Source organism: Frankliniella occidentalis, unplaced genomic scaffold, assembly GCF_000697945.3.
Source record: "Frankliniella occidentalis isolate FOCC.00 unplaced genomic scaffold, Focc_3.1 Scaffold218, whole genome shotgun sequence".
Classification (NCBI taxonomy): domain Eukaryota; kingdom Metazoa; phylum Arthropoda; class Insecta; order Thysanoptera; family Thripidae; genus Frankliniella; species Frankliniella occidentalis.
In genome coordinates this window covers 388821-409217 of record NW_026267344.1, presented here as the reverse complement: position 1 = coordinate 409217, position 20397 = coordinate 388821, and the positions used below count along the sequence as shown (strand labels likewise).

The 20397-nt window shown below is 51.0% G+C and overlaps 3 protein-coding genes across 6 annotated transcripts in view; all 3 read left to right on the top strand.

Annotated features, from left to right (window-relative positions):
* LOC113218474 (trypsin-7-like) overlaps positions 1-10507 on the top strand; it is a 25675-nt gene extending 15168 nt beyond the window's left edge. Inside the window, exons 2-7 of the mRNA XM_026438844.2 lie at positions 6902-7016; positions 7635-7797; positions 7863-8068; positions 8149-8351; positions 8430-8487; positions 8567-10507. Coding sequence (XP_026294629.2) covers positions 6902-7016; positions 7635-7797; positions 7863-8068; positions 8149-8351; positions 8430-8487; positions 8567-8688 — 867 coding nt within the window. The 3' untranslated portion in view covers positions 8689-10507. The remainder of the gene's footprint in view (positions 1-6901; positions 7017-7634; positions 7798-7862; positions 8069-8148; positions 8352-8429; positions 8488-8566) is intronic.
* A 554-nt stretch (positions 10508-11061) lies between these two features.
* LOC113218449 (acyl-CoA Delta-9 desaturase-like) lies at positions 11062-14148 on the top strand. The gene is made up of 5 exons (XM_026438817.2): positions 11062-11387; positions 12091-12221; positions 13253-13458; positions 13533-13718; positions 13792-14148. The coding sequence occupies exons 1-5, from the start codon at positions 11081-11083 to the stop codon at positions 14129-14131; spliced, it is 1170 nt and encodes a 389-aa protein (XP_026294602.2). The 5' UTR covers positions 11062-11080; the 3' UTR covers positions 14132-14148.
* A 508-nt stretch (positions 14149-14656) lies between these two features.
* The window catches only part of LOC113201681 (potassium voltage-gated channel protein Shaw), a 109817-nt gene continuing 104076 nt past the window's right edge, over positions 14657-20397 (top strand). For all 4 annotated transcript variants that reach the window (XM_052272694.1, XM_052272691.1, XM_052272692.1 and 1 more), the window contains exon 1: positions 14657-15014. The gene's annotated coding sequence lies outside the window, so the exon portion shown is untranslated. The remainder of the gene's footprint in view (positions 15015-20397) is intronic.

Genomic DNA, 20397 nt, shown 5'->3' with positions numbered 1-20397 from the left:
TAGGTCTAGCGAAGAGCAGGTGTGATAATCAACGAGACAAAGGTCGTAGCCCCGCAGTGCGGCGCTCCATCGAGTTGTCACGTCACACACTAACATTGTTTTGAGCTCGATATTTAACGGAATAAGTAAGCACGTGTTTAAAGTCCTCACAGATAAAAATGGCACAGCATAGCGCGCGCTGCTGGCGCTGCTGGCTCGTCTGCCGACCAGACCGTCCAGTCGGCTAGCCGGCCAGGCCTAGGACACTGCAGACCGTGTACACGGGACTATCTAACCGCATCCCATGCCGGCAGGGCGGGGCGCGGCGCGGCGAAGAGGGGGGCGGGGGGCATGACGACGCTACGTGACCACGTGACCACATGGTACGAAAGATCAGAATCAAAGTGGCCGTGGTCACATGCTGCCAGGCGGCCTGGCCAGGCCCTTGCCTGCCTAGGCGCGGTAGATGTGTGTGATAGGCGGGGACTATGCGGTCCTAGGCGTCGTAGCGTTGTGTTGTCCACCATATAGAAAGAGGAGCATGTAGCGCGGCAGAGGGCGGAGGAGGGATGAGGGCTGCACGGGGCTGCGCTGCGGCGGCGCGGCATAGCGTAGCGCGGGCCCAACGGTACCGGAAACTAGATCACGCGCCCGGAAAAATGACAAAATTTACAAGTTTGGCATATGCGGTAACAATGAATGACCCCGGTTCCAGTTCGTGACCTTCCGCCTTACGGCTTGGCCTCCGTGCTTGTAGTGCCACGACCCGACGGCGCCGCAGGGAGGTCAGTAGGGACAGACAACTCAATGTAAGGGATATGAGGTGCTCGTTGAGTATAAGGGCAAATTGACTTCGAAAATGCAAGCAAAAAAGTCAGTTACGGCCTTTTAAGTTGAACTAACAAGATGTGTGCCAGACCACATCGAGCGTACCAGGCTTCGCGATAGCCCACGAAACACTGCGACGCTGCGAAGCGCCTGACACCCGAGTCAGACGGAAGAAGGCATGATCAGGCAGGAGTAGGGGCCTTTGGCTTCTGATAGTCACTGTCCGGGATATAAGATTTGAGCATTATGCCACGCACGGTTAGAGTACAGACTCGAGTATGAAACTTTTTGAACCACTAGAGTAATAGGTTTCGCTATCGCTCAGCGAAAATACACACGAATTAAAATAGTCTGTTTTGTGTGGCCTCACGCGCAATGATTCTCGTGATGAGCAATGCAGTCAATAATCGGTCTCTGTTTCCGTCCACTCGCCGCTCTGTGCCCCCTTCTCATCGATACGGCGATAGGCCCCGTGCGCCCGTGCGTACGGCCGCATACCAGGCCGCAGGCCGCGGCAACATGGTTCACGATATTCGAAGCACGGCGCGCAAGGTTGTTTTATCTTTTTCCCGCTCCAGTTCTGTCATTTCACCCACCGTTCCATTCAGGACGACGGCGAGGAGGTGGGCGGCGACGTTTTCCACTAGCCAGAGGACGGTGCTAACGAAGCGGGGGCCTCAAAAATTTATAGCTATAGTTTGGCTTTTTCAGGAAAATGTTTGCGAGGTAGAATAGTAAATCAAACAAATGCCTCAAATACCGGCTATGGCAGCCTGGAGCGTTCCTCCTGGTCCCGGTGCACCTTTTCCGTGACGACGTCACAGTTATTGGTTCGGGGCGCGGACCGTGTCGAACGCAGCGTGACTGCAGAGCGAGAGATGCCAATCTCACACACTCTTGGCCTATTTATGGCGCGCTTTCGGTAGCATCCGCACATAACTCATATCGCCTCCTCCCTCTCTCCACCTCCACCTTTCCAATCCCTTGCTCCACCTCCCTCCATCCTCACTTCTCATTCCACACCGAGACCTATACGGACCCGCATGTGAGATAATTGCTAATTCCGACGAGATGGCGAACGGGCAGCCTTGATGTCAACTTTTCATCACTCGGTATAAGCTGCATGTTCCAGCCCCTTCCTCTGGAATCAGGCCGGTTGGTATGGTGAACGGTGTAGAGAGGAGAGGGGAGAGAGGCTGAGAGGGAACATCGCACCAAGCCAACAAGACCCCCACCCCATACACCCCTCACCCATTCGCTGACTAAGCTGAGCATTCCAGTTACAAGGCTGCTTTGAGGTTTCTTTTTATTACAAGTGAAGCCCGGTCAGATTTTTCCAAACCCGCGCGGATTTTCTGAGAGCTTTCTCCAAAAGGTCATCGAGCCGACAGCACTTTTTCATCCTAAGCAAGACGGTGCAGTCCAGCAGTCCGTCTGGATTAGGTTGGCAGCCTTTTGAATACGGGCGGAATAAATAGCCACGACACCTGTTGCCAGGGAAGAGAGAGAGAGAAAGAGAAATCAATCATGCCAGAAAAGTGACTACCTCGGCCACTTACTTTGGGACTCGGACGCGAGTCGCAAGAAGGGTAGAGGCGCCACTTACCAGTAAAAATAAAACAAGAGGAACAAAAAAGAGATTAATGGGTTCTTATTTGTTGTGAAAGTTGTCGGTCCCGCAAGCAGCTGCAGCCACCTCGCCTCGCCAATTGAAATGCAAAGGGCGCGCTATTTGACTGCTAATAAGTGTCGACGACAGAAAGGGAAAAGAAAGGAGGTCGACAGTTACGTGGGTGGTGGGTGTGTAGCAGGTGTCAGGTACCGAGTTGATGACGCGCGCACCGCGCGCGCGCATGCATGTGTGCGCGAGTGCTTGAGTTAGGTTTGTTTAGACAACAGTAAACATGCCGTGTGTATATATTGCATGAAATTACTGATTAGGACTTGAAGAATCGCTCCTCCACGGTCAAAGCGTTCACCTGACTTTCAGGTCCTTTTTTTTTTAGATTCAGGTGAATTACCTGAAAATAACACTTTGCAGGTAGCTCACCTAAAAACCGGCCCACCATGTGTGACTGTCAGGTTCAGGTTCCTTTCGATCACCGGTCTTGTTAGAGACCTCATTAACATTAACCTGATACCCGACAGTTACAGGTACATTCAGGTAACTTACCGGCATCTGAATAGACGTTACCTGAAAGTCAAGTAAGCAGTTTGACGGTCGTACCTTTTTTTAATGGCATCGGAAGAGGTGTCAAGGTTACAATCATTAGGAGTCCGAATCCTGGGCCCCATTTGAATTCACGTCGAAAAAGTGAACAAAGGAAACAGTTTTTGGCGTGAATTCAAAAGGTGCGTTTCGCTGGTTGTAGGCAAGAGCTGCCAGTGCAACCTTTTCTCTGCCCCGTGTGACGACGGGGCCCGAGCGCGTCCAGCGCACGTAGAAAAAGTGTATTGTTGAAAAGGCCTTTTCCGCCCTTGTTTCAGAATAATTTTTAAACTATCCCTGAAATAAAGAGTTTTCTTTGTATTTGGTCACTTTTCCCCTTATGTCGAAGAAAACATTTCCTAGTACTTATTATAGTCAAATTTCTTTAATTCAAGGTCAGTTTCTTCAACGCAAGGTAACTTCGCTTTATTTCGAGGAATATATTTTCTGAGTGTTGGCTCCTGATGTCCGCAGCTAGAGCCATGGTCCCGGTGAGGGTCGGGGCAGTTGGGCGAGGACCCCATTACAGCAGACATTCCCTCCTCGTACTGAAGGCTGCAGGCGGGTCAGCATATTAGCTTAAAGACCAGCAGTAACCAAACGCGTCATTCCGTATGACAGGCAGGCGGATATGCGTCCGCCGTGCCCGCACCCCGCCATGCCCCGCCCGGGCCACTGACACTTTCACTTCAAGTCCACACTGTCTGTCCTGCGCAATCCAAAACCAACCCACTCAGGCGGCGTGGCCATGGCCCCGCCACACTGACCAGTCGCAGGTCCACACTGGCGCCACCGGCGCAGAGAGAGGGAGAGGGACTGTAGGAGGGAGAAAGAGGAGGGGGGAGAGTGAGAATGGGAGGGAGGGGACGGGTGTCATAGGGAGAGGAAGAGAGAGGAGGGGAAGGGGAGAAATGTTTTCACCTCCAAGCTATTTTTAGCTGCTAAACACAAGATGAGGATGGAGGAAGGAAGACGTCCGCAAGTGAGTTATGAGCAGCAAGCCTGGAGTGCAAAGGAGTGCAGGTGGTGGGGGACGGTGGGGAAGGGACGGAGAAGGGACGAGGAGGGGGAGGGAGCAAGGAGTGGATGAGGAGGGGGCGGGGAGGGGTGAATTGACCAGTAGTTGTTAAGGGCCCCATGCTTATTACCAGCCGACTGCCGTGGGAAAGCTGGGCCACTCTGCTGCTCTGCCGGTCACGTCCTCCCCGCGCGGGCCCGGCGGGCCGAGGGACTTCCCTCCCCCGTGCAGTGCAGACCAGAGCAGTGTGCGTGTGATAACAGTTTGTTCGGCATGTTTAACTAGGGTGGTATCCGCCGTAACGTCGTGAGCTGCGGTGGCTGTTTGACGTCAACCTGTTTAAGTGACGTCACGTCGCGGTTAGGGGATCAGCTAGCACAAAAAGAAAATTGTATGATGCTATTTTTCTAAAAATAAAAAATAACAACTAGCCCATCAGTGTGAAAGAAATTATCGCACTTTTTAACTACAGAGCCTGTAGTTCGAAGTTAACCGAGAGAAGGAACTGGTGGTCAAGACAAAAGAACGACGCGAATAAGTGGAGAAGTGCGGAGAAGGAGATAGCGTGCCGTTCGCACAGGGCGGCCGGCGTGGAGTAGCGTGGCGTGACTCGCACACAGGGACTCTCCTATGGTGGATGCAGCAGTCGCAGCCGCCGCAGCAGCAGCAAGGCACACACGGATACAGGTCGCTAAATGTGGGTCAAATGTGCAATGGGATTAACGGACCGCCGCTACGGTGCTCCGCGCAGCAGCGGCAGCCTCAGCGGCAGCGCCACGGGACGGCACGGGACGCGTCAGGGCCCGGCCCGGCAGCGCCCCAGCCCGCCCCGGCTCCACTGACCGCCTGCCGCGGCGTCGCCGTCCGAAACGTAGGCGGGGTCCGGCAGGAGCGGCAGTCCAGCCTTGCCTTCCCCCGCGGCGCGTCTGGCCCGCGGAGGAGCTCAACAGCGCAGTGCAGCGGGGCGAGGCGGGGCGCCGGAGGGGCGGCCCGACCAAAGCTGTGCTGTGCCGCAGCCACTATGCCACACCGCGACAGTGCGAATGTACGTCACGTACACAACTAACAAGCAGCAGGCCCACCCTTTGTTAGTTCCGCTTTTCTAATGGATCTAAATGTTCCGAAAAAAAATAATTGATAAGATTTTCTTTACAGCTACAGGGCAACATGTTGGCCGGCCCATCTAAATGCTGATGGCCGGGCGAGACGCTCTCCGCGCCCTCAGCCCTCCCAATTTCTGCTCTGCTCATCTCATTACCGAAACGCATAACGTCAAGATTGATTCCCCCGACGCGTCGCCGGCGGGCTGGTTCGAGTCATGGGCATTACGGCAGATCGCCGTTCTGCGTTACAGGAACCCGTCGATAGTCTCTTCGATCTCTTTTCACGATTGAGGGATCGTTCCAGACCGCCAAAGTTTTTCAACAGCTCTGGTTCTTTTTTGGGTACTTCTACCTGGGATAGTAGGGTCACCATACAATAAGAGCAGCCTTAATGTCTAACAGCGAAGTATCTTGTCCCATTATTCAAAACGACGGAATGGAGTATTCTTAGGTTTTAAGGGGAACGACGTCACCAAAACTATTAGTCAACAGGTGTGTAAACGCCCCTTAAAAGAGTGGGAAGCAAGAGTGGGGTGCGGGTTGCCCCTTCCATCCTATCGCCTCCTTCGAACTAGCTGACCGCACTTTGCGGTCGGTCTTTGGGGGCGGGCGGGGCGGCACCGTCCCGTGGCGCCTAGAGGAAGAAGGGAGAGGGAGAGAAGGAAGAGTGATTCATGAGGGAAAATAGCGAAACCCTCAACAAGGGCACCGGCCCTGCCGGCCCTGACTGGCCTTCATGCACTCACGAGCGCCCATTTGTTTCCGGACAAGACCCATTCCTCTGCGCTCGTTGTGCGAGACCAGTTAGTCCATGCCGCTGTTTTCACAATTCAATCTCCTCTCCTCTCCTGTCCGAAGCGTAATTAAAAGCGTTAGCCGAGCAAATCCCACAGAACTCACACGGCTAATGACAGAGGGCTGCTCACTTAAATAAGAATATCATACGCTAAAAAAAGAGAGAGACTTGCCGCACAGCACTGTATAGATGAGCGATTACTCGGAACACAACGGCTCTATTAATAGGCATACGCAGAGCCGACTGTTAGGCAACCAGCCGAGCGTCTAATGACGGGGCGTCGAACTGTCGTCGCTGCTTCAGCGAGCAAAGAGGGCGTGGGCGTGGCGGGGATAGCCGGGCATACTCAATGACAGAGACACGCGCGCGCGCACGCGGAGCCTAGTAGTCGCTAGTCGTCGCTAGTAGTCGTAGTAGCGCCGCTGACGTGTCGCTCCGAATTAGGCGAGCCGGCCGCGAATCTCTCCGCCGCGCCGCCGCCGCAGCGGGTATCATCAATCACCTGCTGGACCGCCAGGCGTCGCGGATCAATCACGTAGGCAAGTTCATCAGACAAAATGGCGCGCCAGAGCGTGGCGTAGCGTAGCGTGGCCGCGACACCACTCCACATCGGTCGCACACATCCGCGAGCGTGATCGACAGGGGGCACTGACCGCACCGAAATACTCTCGTTATTTACCGGATGCTAAGGGACAGTGAAAGAGGGACAGAGAGAAAGGTCGTCTGCCGTCCATAGGCAGAGAGCAGAGAAATGCGGAAAACTGAAAGGTGGGCAGGTGACTTATTTTACAGCGTTGCCACTCGCGCGGCATCCGCTATGTAGGTAAGACAACGTCTATATTTAATCGGGGCGTCTCCAGTGCACTGTCCTTGTAGCTTGTCGATGCGACCGCGCGCCACTACAACCTGTACAGTCCGAGCCACAAACGGCTGCTGTTTCATTTTCGTGTTTGTTTTGTCTGTTGCAGGCCGAAATAGGATTAATGAAGAATGCCGGCGGCAGGCTCAAGAATTTTTTTGGATTCCTAGGAAACAGTCAGCAATCCGCAAAACCAGCACAAGAGACGCCGACATGCAGCTGCCGTGAGTACCCGACTGAGTTACATTTGCAAGGTGGCCCCTCAATAGCTCTCGTCATCTCACTGCATTTCATACTACACTCCACTTACTGATAAGCTAAGTCTGAAACTGCTTACCACTTGTAAGTGTGCAACTGCGAGTTGATTACTTGCAAGTGTTCAACTCCGTAGCTGTGCCATTGCAAGTGTGCAACTAGACAGTTGAGCACTTCCTTAGATTAAACACTCACTGTGTAGGAAGTGCTCGAATGAGGAGTTGCACACTTGCAAGTGCAGACTTATCAAGTTGAACACTTACAAGTATACGACTACGGTGTGTTCTGGCCCAGCGTTTACGCGCAGGAATGGGCAGAGTGAATACTTTCCTCCTTCCCACCTGCTGCGCGTCGCATCGCGACGACACCCAACAGTTAAAGTTGCTACTCAAAATTTTCATCTCTTTTCTTCAATTTTTTTTTTAAGACATTCGGATGGAAGGAGTAAAGAGTTAAATATGCCCATTATTCCCACGCGTAAACATCGAGGCAGGAGTGAGGAGTAGTAAAGTGAGCTGACGGAACCTGTTGTGGGACCTACCTCCATGGTTTTCATCTTATCTAGAACTGTTTCCTTCAATTTGTAGGTTGTGGCGATCGAAATGACGCGTCCCGCATCGTCGGTGGAAAGCCTGCAAACGCAAACGAATTTCCATGGATGGTTCGACTATCTTACTTCAATAGATTTTATTGCGGAGGAATGCTAATTAACGACCGATACGTCTTAACAGCCGCTCATTGCGTCAAAGGGTAAGAAACGGCACACGTGGCGTACATGTATCCTTATTTTTGACTAATTTTGAACCGTTGGACAGCTTTATGTGGTTTATGATTAAAGTCACATTTGGAGAACACGATCGATGCAACGACACTACCAAACCTGAGAGCAGATTCGTGCTTCGGGCAGTGTCTGGTGATTTTTCATTCCTTAATTTCGACCACGACATTGCCCTGCTGAGGCTGAATGATCGAGTGCCGATTACTGAAACCATCAGACCTATTTGTTTACCTAAGACATCAGGCAAGTTATAACAAGGCAAGGGTTAATCCAATGCAGCAATAAGCCTTATCAATTAATCTTTTGAACTTCACTGATTTTAGATGAGCTTTACGAAGGGGAAAACGCCACCGCAGCTGGATGGGGAACACTCGCCGAACACGGAAAACCATCATGTGTTTTACACGAAGTTCAGGTTCCAGTTATGACAAATGACGACTGTAAAAAGACTAACTACAACGCGAAAATGATTACTGACAACATGATGTGTGCTGGCTACGAGAAAGGAGAAAAAGACGCCTGCCAAGTAAGATCTTTTCCTCGTTTTAAATTTTTCTTATTTATACTAAAACTTGGCTGCAACACCGTGTCTTTATCGTTTCAGGGTGACAGTGGTGGACCTTTAGTAAGAGAGAGGGACGATAAGAGATACGAGTTGATCGGTAAGCATTGCTCTTCATTAGGCAAAAATAACCAGTGTGGGTGTGGAAGTAATTGAAGTAAACGTGCTTTTCTACACAGGAGTGGTGTCTTGGGGAAACGGTTGCGCGCGGCCAGGCTACCCGGGAGTGTATACAAGAGTGACAAGGTATCTTGACTGGATACGAGAAAACTCAAAGGACGGCTGTTTCTGTGAAGATTGAAAAAAAAAACTGCTAAGACACTAGAATTTGATACTCAACCTGTAACCTGAATTTTGATGATGGAGTGCTTTATGGGAAAAACTCAGTACCAATGAACAAAAGTTCAACCAAAAGTAACTTTCAGCTATAATGAAGCACATCCAATATGAATATCAAACTTCAGGGAACGCACGGGCTTTAGTCAACGGCTCGACTCGTAATAACATCCAGCAACTGGACACTGTAAAAAATATTCTGAAATTTAAGACCAAAATGTATCTTAAATTTAATAACATTTTCAGTTGTTCTTAAACGTAAGAACAGATTATGATATTTAAGAAGTTTTCTTAATTTTGCAAACCAGGTTATGAAAATTCTGATAAGGGTAATTAAATTTTATAACAAGTTTATTAAATTTAAAAGATTTTCTTAGTTTTAAGAAAGGTTCTGAATGCTAGTATTAAAAGTAAGAATAAGTGTGACTTTTCAAAACAATTTTGTTAAAAGTCATGCAGCTTTTGACCACTGGACATAGAATTTTGGTGTTCAATATAGAATTGGATGAACATCATCAAATTAGATAAGCGAAATGTAGCTATGCCAGAGCGAAATGTCAAAAAAAACGAGTTAACAAACATACGCCGTCCGACCAAGCACATAGCTACTCTGGGAATGCCCCTGGACGGAGCGCCGCTTAAGGTCGGGTGCGAGCGCTCCCCTCACAGGCATGTCCCGACAGCCGCGCGGTCTAAGGCGTCAGGATCCGAACCCAAAGGCCCGAGGTTCGAATCCACCTAGGTAAAATGAGGTAAATAACTATAATGTGTACAAAGTCGGGTTTGAACATCTGTCCGTAGGAACAAGAACTAAATATTTTCGAGTTTTGCGTTAGGCTGGAACAGTAAAGCATTTTTGTCGTTTCATAACACGTTCTTAATTTTCAAAACATGTTCTTAATTTTCAAAACATGTTCTTAATTTTCATAAAACATTTGTTCTTAAATTTAAGAGCAAATTTGTTTTGTAAATTGCTTCCAAACACGTGTTCTTAAAATTAAGATGGATTTTTTTTACAGTGGAGAATATGCCATCAACGGGTGGAAGCAAGCAGTGAATCGCTTGTGACCATACTAAGCTGTGATGAACTCTATGCATTAACTAACCAGCGTACACATATACCGCGTGTATGTGAGAGTCTTTATTTATTAGGAATGCAGCGATAATTTATTTAATTTATTTAAAAATTGAGAATGTTGCGAGTACATTACTTGTGTAGTGGCAGTCAAAAATATAAAGAAACTGCACAAGGGAACTGTTTACATAAGTGTCATATTTCTTCTTCAAACGATTGTAAATGATTTACTTTCTAAGAAATGACTTTCAAACTTTGAGAAGTATTCACATTTGATAGCGTTAGATGTGAGCTGTGTTACGGTTGTGTATAGTACGTTTTTGTTAGTAGACGTTTCTAATTAGCTATTAAATTTGGTATGTGTCAGTAAGATAGCTATGACATCTCCATGTGTTTTGTCTTTGATTACCTACAAAATGAACAAAACTAGGATTAATACATTCGATGAAGTAAATACGTTTTGAACATTTTTTGAAAAAATCACATCACATGTAAATTATTTATCGTCAACTGAAAACGTTCGTGAAGTGTACGATTGTTATGTAAAAAAGTGTGTGACGACAAACATAAGAGTGAAATGAGTGAGTAGTCGTGAGGTATTTTAAAGTGTGGTATCTGATATCATATGTGAGACTGTGTGATCCCCAGTGATAATTTCTCTCTGTTTTTCTACTGTACCATACTGAAAATAAAATTACTCAAGCGAAAATCCGAAAGTAAAGTATGAAAAAAGCGTGAATGCAACATCACTACTCTACGATCCCTTTACTGAGCTTAGCCTAAAGATGCATCCAACGCTCTCTAGCGGACACGGAGTGAAACACCGCCGCCGACCAGTGACTACTGGAGCATGGGATATCAACGGTGCACTCCGTGCGTCGCTCGGTGTTCCGATTCAATGTAATGGTAATTATGACACATATCCCACCTTGTCTGTGAAACATTTAAACTTTTACTTCAAAACGAGGTGACCGATATTAAAGGCCCGTTAACAAAATAAAGAATCTTAATGCTTTTTTCTGGAAGTAGAGAAAACAAGGGCCACTAAGAAAAGAACAAAGTTCTAGAGTGACGATGAATGCCATCTTTCGCTTTTTAGGTGAGGCACATCACTCGGGTATCGCAGGTAGAACCCGCGAAGTTGCCTTTGAGGTACGAAGGGCGTAACCAACGCAAACGAAATAGTTCGTGTTGAGGCGGTCTCTTTGTATGGAAATCTACATTAGAGTTTCCCGAGTTCTGGCCACCTTCCGGCGCGGTCCTCGGCGTTGCCTTCCTGTCGATGTTGACATTCCCTATGCAAAAGGCCCCTCCACGAGGGTTCACAATCAAGACTGCCCACAGTGAGGTGGTGTTCTTTCAGCCAAGCAGGTCAGCCAGGCTGCGGGAAAAGTCAATTATGGTCATAGGACAGCAAGACGAGTTTATTAAGATAATGCCAATACGCGGCGAAAAATATGGCAAAAGGTTCTTCAAGACCGACATTGTTTGGTTCAACGCGATTGGATTTTTTCTGCTCCACGCCCTAGCCCTCTACGGCAGTTACTTATTTTTGCTGTTTCGGATTAATTGGCAAACATGGCTGTTCTGTAAGTAGTGACATCATTGAAGTGTTGACCGACTCAATTCTATTTCGATTACATGTCGATATTTTTCTCTGTGCCTTCGCTGAAAACTGAGTAATATGAGACTCATCGACCACTCGATAATAACGCCACTCTGTTCCGGTAGTGGAATATTATCTTAGTGAGCAGTCAAATTAAATTTTGGTGATGGTACTTTCAGATTCCTACTTTCACTCTTGCACACGTAGGCTCGTTTAATAAAAATGTTTACGGGAACTACGATAGCACCATCAGAGAGTGCCCACTGTAAAAAATACTCTTAAGGGTTACGGGAAAATTTTTCAAGATAAAAGTCGTAAAATTACAAGTAGAAACTATAAATTTACAAAGCCATCCCTATCGACTTGGAATTGACTGACGACGACAAGCAAGAATGGGCTGACGTAATTTTACGACATATTTTGTAAATCAAAATTACAACAAGTGTCATAAATCTACGAGGATATTTTTCACGGTGCACTTAGATAACATATGACACTAACTTTACGTACGTCAGGATTCGCGATATATATTGTTTTGCATGTTTCGCAAGGTTCTCCACGCCACCAAAACGGTTGTCTTGTGGTTTACACTCAGCCTGTGGTCCACACAACGCACCCAGCGCGATGAAATCATTCAAGAGGCGAAAAAAAGTCCCTTTAATTAATTATATTATTTGTTACAACAGCTGTTTTTCTGGGCATGTGTTCGTCGCAAGGTATTCTTGCAGGTGCGCATCGGTACTACGCACACAGATCATATAAGGCTAATCTACCATTGAGAATGCTAATAGTATTGTTTCATACCGTCGCAACTCAGGTATTTAAAAGCAAACCAAAGAGAAATGCATTCACACTGTTAGATTCCTCCAAAGCAATTGCAACGTGATATTTTGCTGCGAGCCCCGCAAGTTTTGCAAAGCATTACTTTGTAATCGCAAAGTAAATGCTATGTAGTTACAAAGGGATCTGAATATTTCGCAGTTCTGCAAAGCAATGCCTTGTAGGAATTTAACAGTGCATACATATTGTCCCGCAGGCTCTGTACTCTTTTGATAGTCATGTATATCGTACTGTACCGCATTCAAGCAAGAGAGGTTTGCCTCTTGTCGCTCGTGGTGGCGCCTTATGGCCCAGAGCGTGAAGGCAAACTGCTCACATCCCCGCTCACTGTTAAAAATACCGTATCAAAGAACACCAAATGCCAAGTCGGGAGTGTGTGTTGGGGGGGGGGGGGGGGAATTAATCTGCGAGTATTTAGGAATTCATTTACGAAATAGGTCGCACACCTGCAGGCGAACTAAATTCGAAATAGAGCGAAATGTGCGCATAATATCAGGTGAAATAGCAAAAATATTGTCGAAGTAACTAAAATGGACATGTAATTCCAGAATAGTACGTAAGCTGCGTTACCGAGTGACATCACCGTTAGAATCTCACTCGCAGAATGTACAGTAGGTAGGTACAGGTACAGTGGAGTATGTAGATTGGCCGACCTATTTTTGACCGACCTGAGTGTCAGTATTGTGACTACTTGAGCCTCGTCTTTGAATGAAGTATATATTGAACCTACAATAAATTCTGCAGAGTCTAGTAAGTTGTATAACAGTTGTAATACGACAAAATACAGCCAAATCTGAGTGTGAGTATGAGGTCGGTTCGTCTCCCCTAGCTCTCCTACGAGTGTACTAGTATAAGGAAAGTTGTAAAAATACTGTAAATTCGTAACAGTGTGGCAGTGCTGCATGCGGTACAGTGTAACTATAAAAAGATGTACCGAGCTAATGCACTACCCTACAGTAGCCTGTCAAAAATAAATCGACTTTTTAATGAACTCTATAAACATTTCAGAACTGCATGTGGGTGTGGGTGCGAGACCATCGCCAGCATCACAAGTTCTCAGACACAGACGCTGATCCTCACAATGCTTCGAGAGGATTCTTCTTTTCTCACGTGGGGTGGCTCATGATGAAAAAGCATCCTGATGTCATCGAAAAGGGTAAAACTATCGACATGTCTGACCTAGACAGCGATCCTCTTATTATGTTTCAAAAAAAGTAAGTGTTTTTTTTATTGTAATAGTCGCTTATAACTAAAGGGTCACTTCTAATTCTTTTGTGTTGTTGCTTAGATATTATTTCCCTCTTTTCTTCATATTTTCCCTCGCAATACCGACTTTTGTCCCGGCGTACTTCTGGGGGGAAACGGTGTTAAACGCTTTTATGGTCCCTTTCCTTCTACGCACCGTGGTGGTGCTGAACTTTACATGGATGGTAAACAGCTGGGCTCACGCCTTCGGGAACAAGCCGTATGACAGGTGAGTAACTACGCCACAAAACTAAACGAACAGCCTGGGTTTTTCACTTCACCATGGTTTTGTTTGTCTATAGGAACATCCGCCCCGTGGAGACCATGGTCGTGTCCATCGTGGCGTTTGGCGAGGGATGGCACAACTATCACCACACCTTTCCGTGGGACTACAAGGCCTCAGAGTTCGGAGTGCGTTACAACCCTACAACAGCGTTCATCAACTTCCTGGCAAAGATTGGCTGGGCGTACGACCTAAAACAGGCGTCACCTTCTCTTGTCCGGGCGAGAGCTCTGCGATCAGGCGACGGCACACACGGTGACATAGTGAAAGCCAATAACGATTGTGATACAATTACCGAATCAATTATCAGTAGCATCAAAGAGCCTCTGTCAAAAGATAACTGTTGCATGACTGAATAAAAGGAAGAGCCGATAAAGCCCCGTGCACGACCTTACACCCCGAATACACAGCGACAGTGCAAACGCGGCGGATTCCATGCAAACGGAGGTCCTCGACCGCCGGCGCCGTGTCCGCGCGCGTCCTGGGGGCTTGGCGATAGCGCACGTGAGCCAACGCTGCGGTGGCGGCGGGGCCAGGGGAAAAAAAGGAAATGAAAACAACTGCGTCCATATTTAAAGAATCAGGCGCCCCCGCAGTCAGCGCAGAGGTCCGTGGTCAAATCGCGCGCGCGTGCGCACGCGAGAGGGAGGGGGGAGGGTGAGTCCCGCCGCGCCGGGCGCAGCCGGGCCGTGGCGCCCCCTGGCGGCGTCGCGGCGCAGCGCCCAGTCCAATCATTACGGGAGGGGGTGGGGGCCGGCGCGCATGCCCGGGGGCGGCCGGGGGCGGCTGGGGGCGGCGGGCCGGGGCCCACCCCCAACCCCCTAAGCGCGGGGGCCCCCCACCCCGGTACCCGGTACGCCCACCGCGCTCCACCCACTAGTGAGCCCCTGGTCGCGTCGAGGAGCGGACCGGCCGCACCGCAGTCCTCGACCCCCCCGGCACGGCTCGGTCCGACCCAACCCGACTCGACTCCTGCCCCGGCGCGCCTACAGGCGGGCCCCGCACCCACCACAAGCCCCACCGCGGCTCGGCTCCGAGAGAACACGCCGGCTCCGCGACACGAACTGTGCGCCGCGCGTGCACCATGGCGGGGGACGCGTAGCGTGACAGCCACGTGGGCGCCTGGCTGGCCTGTTGCAGTGGTGTTAGTGACAAGTGCGTGAGTGTGAGTGCAGCAGCATGGTGGTGCCTACCACGGGATAACAAGGCCGCAGCCGCCCGCACGCTGCTGTCGTCTTAGAGGTGAGCGTTTAGCACCAGGGTGGTGGGCGTGCACCGCGCCGCTGACCGTCCCGCAGGCCGCTGACCGTGCCGCGCCGCGTGTGTGTTGGCTATACTTTTGTGCGGACGCTTCTCATAAATTTAGATTGCGCGCGCAAAGGTACCGCCCGGCGGCCCGCCCCTGCTCCTGCCCCCCCCCCCCCCCCCCCCCCCCCCCCCCCCCCCCTCTCTCTCTCTCTCTCTCTCTCTCTCTTTCTCTATCTGTCTTTCTTCCCCCCTTCTCACCTCACCCCCTCTCCCCCTCTCTCGTTGCCGTTGCGAGATGCCGTACTGGAGTGACTATACTGGTCCTCTGTCTCTGACTCGGTAATAAAGTAAGAAAAGTTTACTCGATAGGCAACATGGTACCTGACGGGCAGACGAAGTAGGCAACGCCCGGCCGCGCCGGCGAGTCCACACCCTTAGTTCCTTACATGGAGTGGTCTTCGTAATACAAAGAATTGGGTTTGCAACGTACAAAGGATCTGGAACCTCCTTATTACAAACGGATTTTCTTCGTATTACAAAGAGCACCAGTTTGTGAACAAACGCGTGCCCTTCGAATTACAAAGCCGAGCCCTTCGTTATACAGAGGATCCTTTTGTGCCAGGTGGCCGACCCACGCCGCACACTTTCGTAGTTACACTGTAACGCCAAGCACACGTGTGGGGTGGGCGGGTTGCCTACTCGCACGGGGCCGTGGGGCCGTAAGGACCCTTGGGCAGCAAGGATATGCGAACCCGCCCCCCGCACTCGTGCATGCGGTACAGTATATTTGCTTAAGTGCGGAGCGTGAGTCAGACACCTATTACAAAGGTTCTAAATCCTTTGTACTTATGAATAGCTCTTCTTTGTAAGAAACTTACATTGCACCGAAACACACGATACGTAAACAAGGGTGGTAAGCAGGAAATGGGTCGTATTCAGGGTTCTGACGTAAACTTAGACCTGGGCTGGACAAGGCGTGGAGCGGTGGAGCGTGGATTAAGGGGTTGTCTCTGGCGAGCAACGGAAAGGTAGGCAACTTGTGCTACAAAACCCCTGTACGGAGGCAAGTTACCAGGCCTGCCCTTAAACCAACCGCACCTGCCCCACCACGTCGGACGGCGGGCACCTTGCAGGGTCGCGGCCGAGCCTGCTGCTGAAGCTCGTGCTCCGCGCGGGAGAATGTCATTTTGTTTTCAAGCAGCCTCGCCGCGGGACATCGTCGCAAGTGGGAGGGGAGAACGCTCTGATTTAGGGGCGGCGAACGGGACGATAGCAGCATCCTCGGCCTCCCGCGCCCTATACTGGCCGCGGGCGGGAGAGGGCGGGAGGGACCGAGGGGAAGGGTTGGGGCCGGAGAGCTGGGCCAGGCCGGGCGGGGTAGAGGCCGGCGGCGAGGACGGGCGAGGCCAGCGCGGCGCCGGGCAGAGACCCCTCACAGTCACTCGGCTATATTTAGTCGGCTCCCACCTCCAGATCAGGCCAGGCGGGTCGGGCGGCCAAACGCGGGGGCGAGCTGGACCCACAGGCAAGAGAGGTAGGCAGGCCAGGGCCACGGTCCCAGCCAGGGCCTAAGCCGAGGGTCTCCGTCAGGATCTCCATCAGGGTCCCCGTCAGGGTCCCCGTCAGGGTCCCCGTCACGGTCTGTGGCAGGATCTCCGCCAGGGTCTCCGCCAGGGTCTCCGCCAGTGTATCTGCCAGCGCCTTAGCTGGGGCAGTGCTTGGGGTTGTGCATCGACCTGTTGATGTCGGCGAGCGAGACCGGATTGGTGGCGGTGCAAGGCTTTGCCAGACGATGAAACAGATATATAACCGCGGATATTATTATCAGGATTTGGGCAGCAGGCGACAGATGCGGGCGCGAGGCGAGCGAGCCGCAATGGTAATAATAATCATCTCTCTGCCATCTTTGCCAGCCATTATATTACGACTCCGTGCCCCTCCACCACCCCTTAACCCCCCCCCCCCCTCCCTGCTCTTCCCTTCGCCTCATTATGTCTGGTCCGTTTGTTCGCCCAGAACAGATGTTCTCCGAGAAAAGCAAGAGGAACGAGAGAGAGAGCGTGGCAGGGATTGGGAAGGAGAGAAGGGGTAACAGGAGAAAGGGAGGGGCGGAATAGGGAGTGGGGGAGACGGAGGAGAGTGTAGAAGATAGGGAGAGAAAGGGTGAAAGATGAAGGGTTGGAACCAACATTGCTGCACCAAGCCACGAGAATATGGCAGCAGCGCGGTGCTGTCGTGGTGGTGGTCGTCGTAAGGGCGGGTGGGGGGCGGTGGAAGGCATCAGTGTCTACAAACCTTTGCAAAGGCATGACAAAGTCGACTGCTATGTCAACTGGCGCAGCGCAGCTCCGCGTGGCTCCCCACCCATCCCAATGGCCGCGCACTTCCCCCCTCCCCGGACTGCTGACTGATGAAAAATGGAGAAGCGTGTCACTTACGCCCCCAAGAAGGCACACGAAGAGGGGGTGGGGTGATAGTAGTGTTGTGTTTCTGAAATGAAAAGGAGGGGAGCAGGGGCGATAGCGAACCAGTAGGCACGGTGAAAACATCGTCCCGGGTTACAAGTAGTAAGCAGTCGGGTAAAACCAAAGCAGATTTCATGGTATTTTAATCAGCTGCTTTTAATTTTACCTTGGTTTTACACAACCAGTTTGAAAAGAGGGACGTCCTTTCCACTGTGGTTAGGTAGGCACACCCGCACGCCTGCATGCGGCACAGTCCTAACGAGAAAGAAAAAGTCGAGCCTAGAACACCCCAACACACACACACACACTGTTTGGTGTCTCAGCCCGCGGGTGCGCGCGCGGTGCACTGCTCCGGTGTGTAGCTGGTGTGTCACGGCGTGCGCGCGGCGGAGTCGGAGCAGTGGCGGCGCGCGACTCACGCGCGGCAGCGGGGACACCGTAAAATGCGCTCATAAATTTCGATCGTCCGGTTTTCCGGACCTCAGACCACACCGCGTGCCGCCGGCCCCGCCGGGTCGATACGCCTCCATTCTGCTGGCCGGCAGCCGCCAGTTCCGCCCGCAGCGGGGCCGCGGCATTGGTGCCCCAGTGTCACACGGACCAAGGTGTGCACTGTAAAACGCTTACGAAGTAAATGCTTTGCAACTTTACGAAAAATTTTCGTTCTTCGTATTGCAAAGAAATTTTTTGTATTACAAAGCGATTGTTTGCAAGGCTGGGAAAGTTTTAACGAACAATCGGTTTGCATTACAAACTAATTGTTCGCAAGCTTACGAACAATTAGTTCATATGCTACACCCAGAAAAGTGTTTCTTTGAAAAAACATAAGGAATTTTTTTCCTTGTATCAAAGAAATTCCATTGTTTCAGAGTAAAATTGCCCTTAAAGTAAAGAATTTTCCTTGAATTTAGGCAATTTTTTCCTTAAGCCAAAGTAAACATTTCGTTATATTTATTTAAGGAAAATTTCCTTAATTCGACGCTAATTTCTTTAACTTAAGGCAATTTCGCCTTGTTTCAAGGAAACGATTTTCTGGGTGTACGAAGGTTTTGGTTTGCATTACCAACCTATACTTCGTGGGCAATTTACAGTGTGTCGCTCGAGCGCACGACTGGGGGCCTTTAAACCCTGTTCATCTGCTCTGTCAAGTCTACGGACGGCGCTAGGGATCATCCACAAAGTACGTCCGTCAATTATTGCCGTTCCGAACCTGCCAAGTCCGTCCTCTGCCAGCGGTCATAGCGCCTGGTGGGTAGGCAACATCTTGCCTACAGTGCATGCGTGTATTGCAGGTTGGCCTACATCGAGTCTCGCAGGCGCCGACCCCGATGATCCGAGAAAAAAACGGACGTACTTTTTGGATCTACCCCCCAACGCCACACCACCCCACCAACGCCACCTTCTTCTTGTGCCCCTCATTGAGCAGCCTCCTCATCAGCACTCTAGCCCGCTTCAACCAAGTTGCCAGTGGAGCGGAACGGAGCTGGTAACGAGGTTTGTCGGAAGAGCGGGCCTAGCTTGTTCGATTTAATCTGACCCGATTACAAGCGCCATAGTAGTTTCTCAGTTTCTCCGGCCTATAATACTAACAGTGAAGTTGAACGTCATGAGAAGCGAGGGGGGGAGGGGGGAATTCATACATCAGCAACGTAAAAACGTAAAACGTCCGACACATGTGCGCATTGTCCTCGAGTCATTTGTCATTCCTTTCCCAGCAACGGGAAGCGGCCGGCGGTGCGCGGTGCTGGCGGATTCCAACAAATGAAGAAATATGCCCCTGGCTGTGTGTGCGTGTTGCGTGGTCTTATTAATGTTGGAAAGAGCGAGCGCGAGAGTGGGGAGGAGGGGGGGGGGCAAAGAAGCACGGGATATGCATCAGTCCCCCAGACGAGGACAAGGCGGGATAAGGGTGAGGAGAAGGAAGATGCCGGCCTTACGGCGGGAGGTGACAAAAACACGCATCGCCCAGGCTAAACGCAAACGACCCGACAAAGTGTCTGGCCTCGTAAGCGCCGAGCTCGCCCCCTTCATCTTGTGCCCCGCCTCGTGTTAGGCCCTTTGAGCGCACGGCGCCCTCGCACGGATCAACCCAACATTTTGTCAGACTTTACTACTTCACTGTTTCAAAAAGAAAAACAGCATTGCATTGGCGTTCTTTCACTCCTCATCCTCCCCTCCCTTGCTTTTCGTATTTTTTTCACAGTTGGTTCCGGTACTTTTCCCTTTCAGCCCGCAGCCCCCCCACCCCTTCCCCTTATCCCCTCCGGCATCCACCTCTCACCCACTTCACATTCTGCTGCTGCACCCACCCCTACCCACCCCACCCCACGCCACCCCACCGCACCCCCCTCCACACCCTACCCCTTCTCCCGCCCCACCAATTCCTCGCTTGCACATAATTTTTCGTGTGGCTGTGGAATAGTGGTGCTGCTGGCACGCCTGCAGGGCTGTCAGTCTCAGGCGATGTTGGGTTGCTGGGCAAGGGGAGCGGAGCGGGCGGGGCGAGGCAGGGCGTGGCGTGGCGGGGCGTGGCGTGCCCGCCGAGGTCTGGGCTGCCTCGCCTCATTCTGGGGCAGTGAAGGGTGCGGAGGGAGGCCGCGCGCGGCCCCGGCTGCTTTTGCAACCCAATCTGTCGGAGTAGTTAAGCCCCCTTCAGTGAGCTAAGTGGCGTTAGGTGAAAGCTCGCTTCGGGAAGAAAAAGAGAAAAATCAACATGAATGTCCGAAGAAATATATCCAAGACACAAAGCAAAGGGTCAGCGAGAAGCGAGTGTCGCGGCAGCCGCCGCAGTGTAGCTGATCTGCCCTCCCTGCGCCCGTAAGTCGCCATGGCCCCTGCGGACCGAGAGGGTATGCAAACCCGCAATACTGCGGCGTGTGCTCTTGTTCATCATCCGGTATGCCCCCCCCCCC

Excerpts from the sequence above, each read along its gene's own strand:
- LOC113218449 (XM_026438817.2), top strand. The coding sequence starts at position 11,081 with ATGTTGACATTCCCTATGCAAAAGGCCCCTCCACGAGGGTTCACAATC. Across the intron at positions 11,388-12,090 it reads TTGGCAAACATGGCTGTTCT|CTGTTTTTCTGGGCATGTGT; the intron begins GTAAGTAGTGAC and ends TTGTTACAACAG. Across the intron at positions 13,459-13,532 it reads CTTATTATGTTTCAAAAAAA|ATATTATTTCCCTCTTTTCT; the intron begins GTAAGTGTTTTT and ends GTTGTTGCTTAG.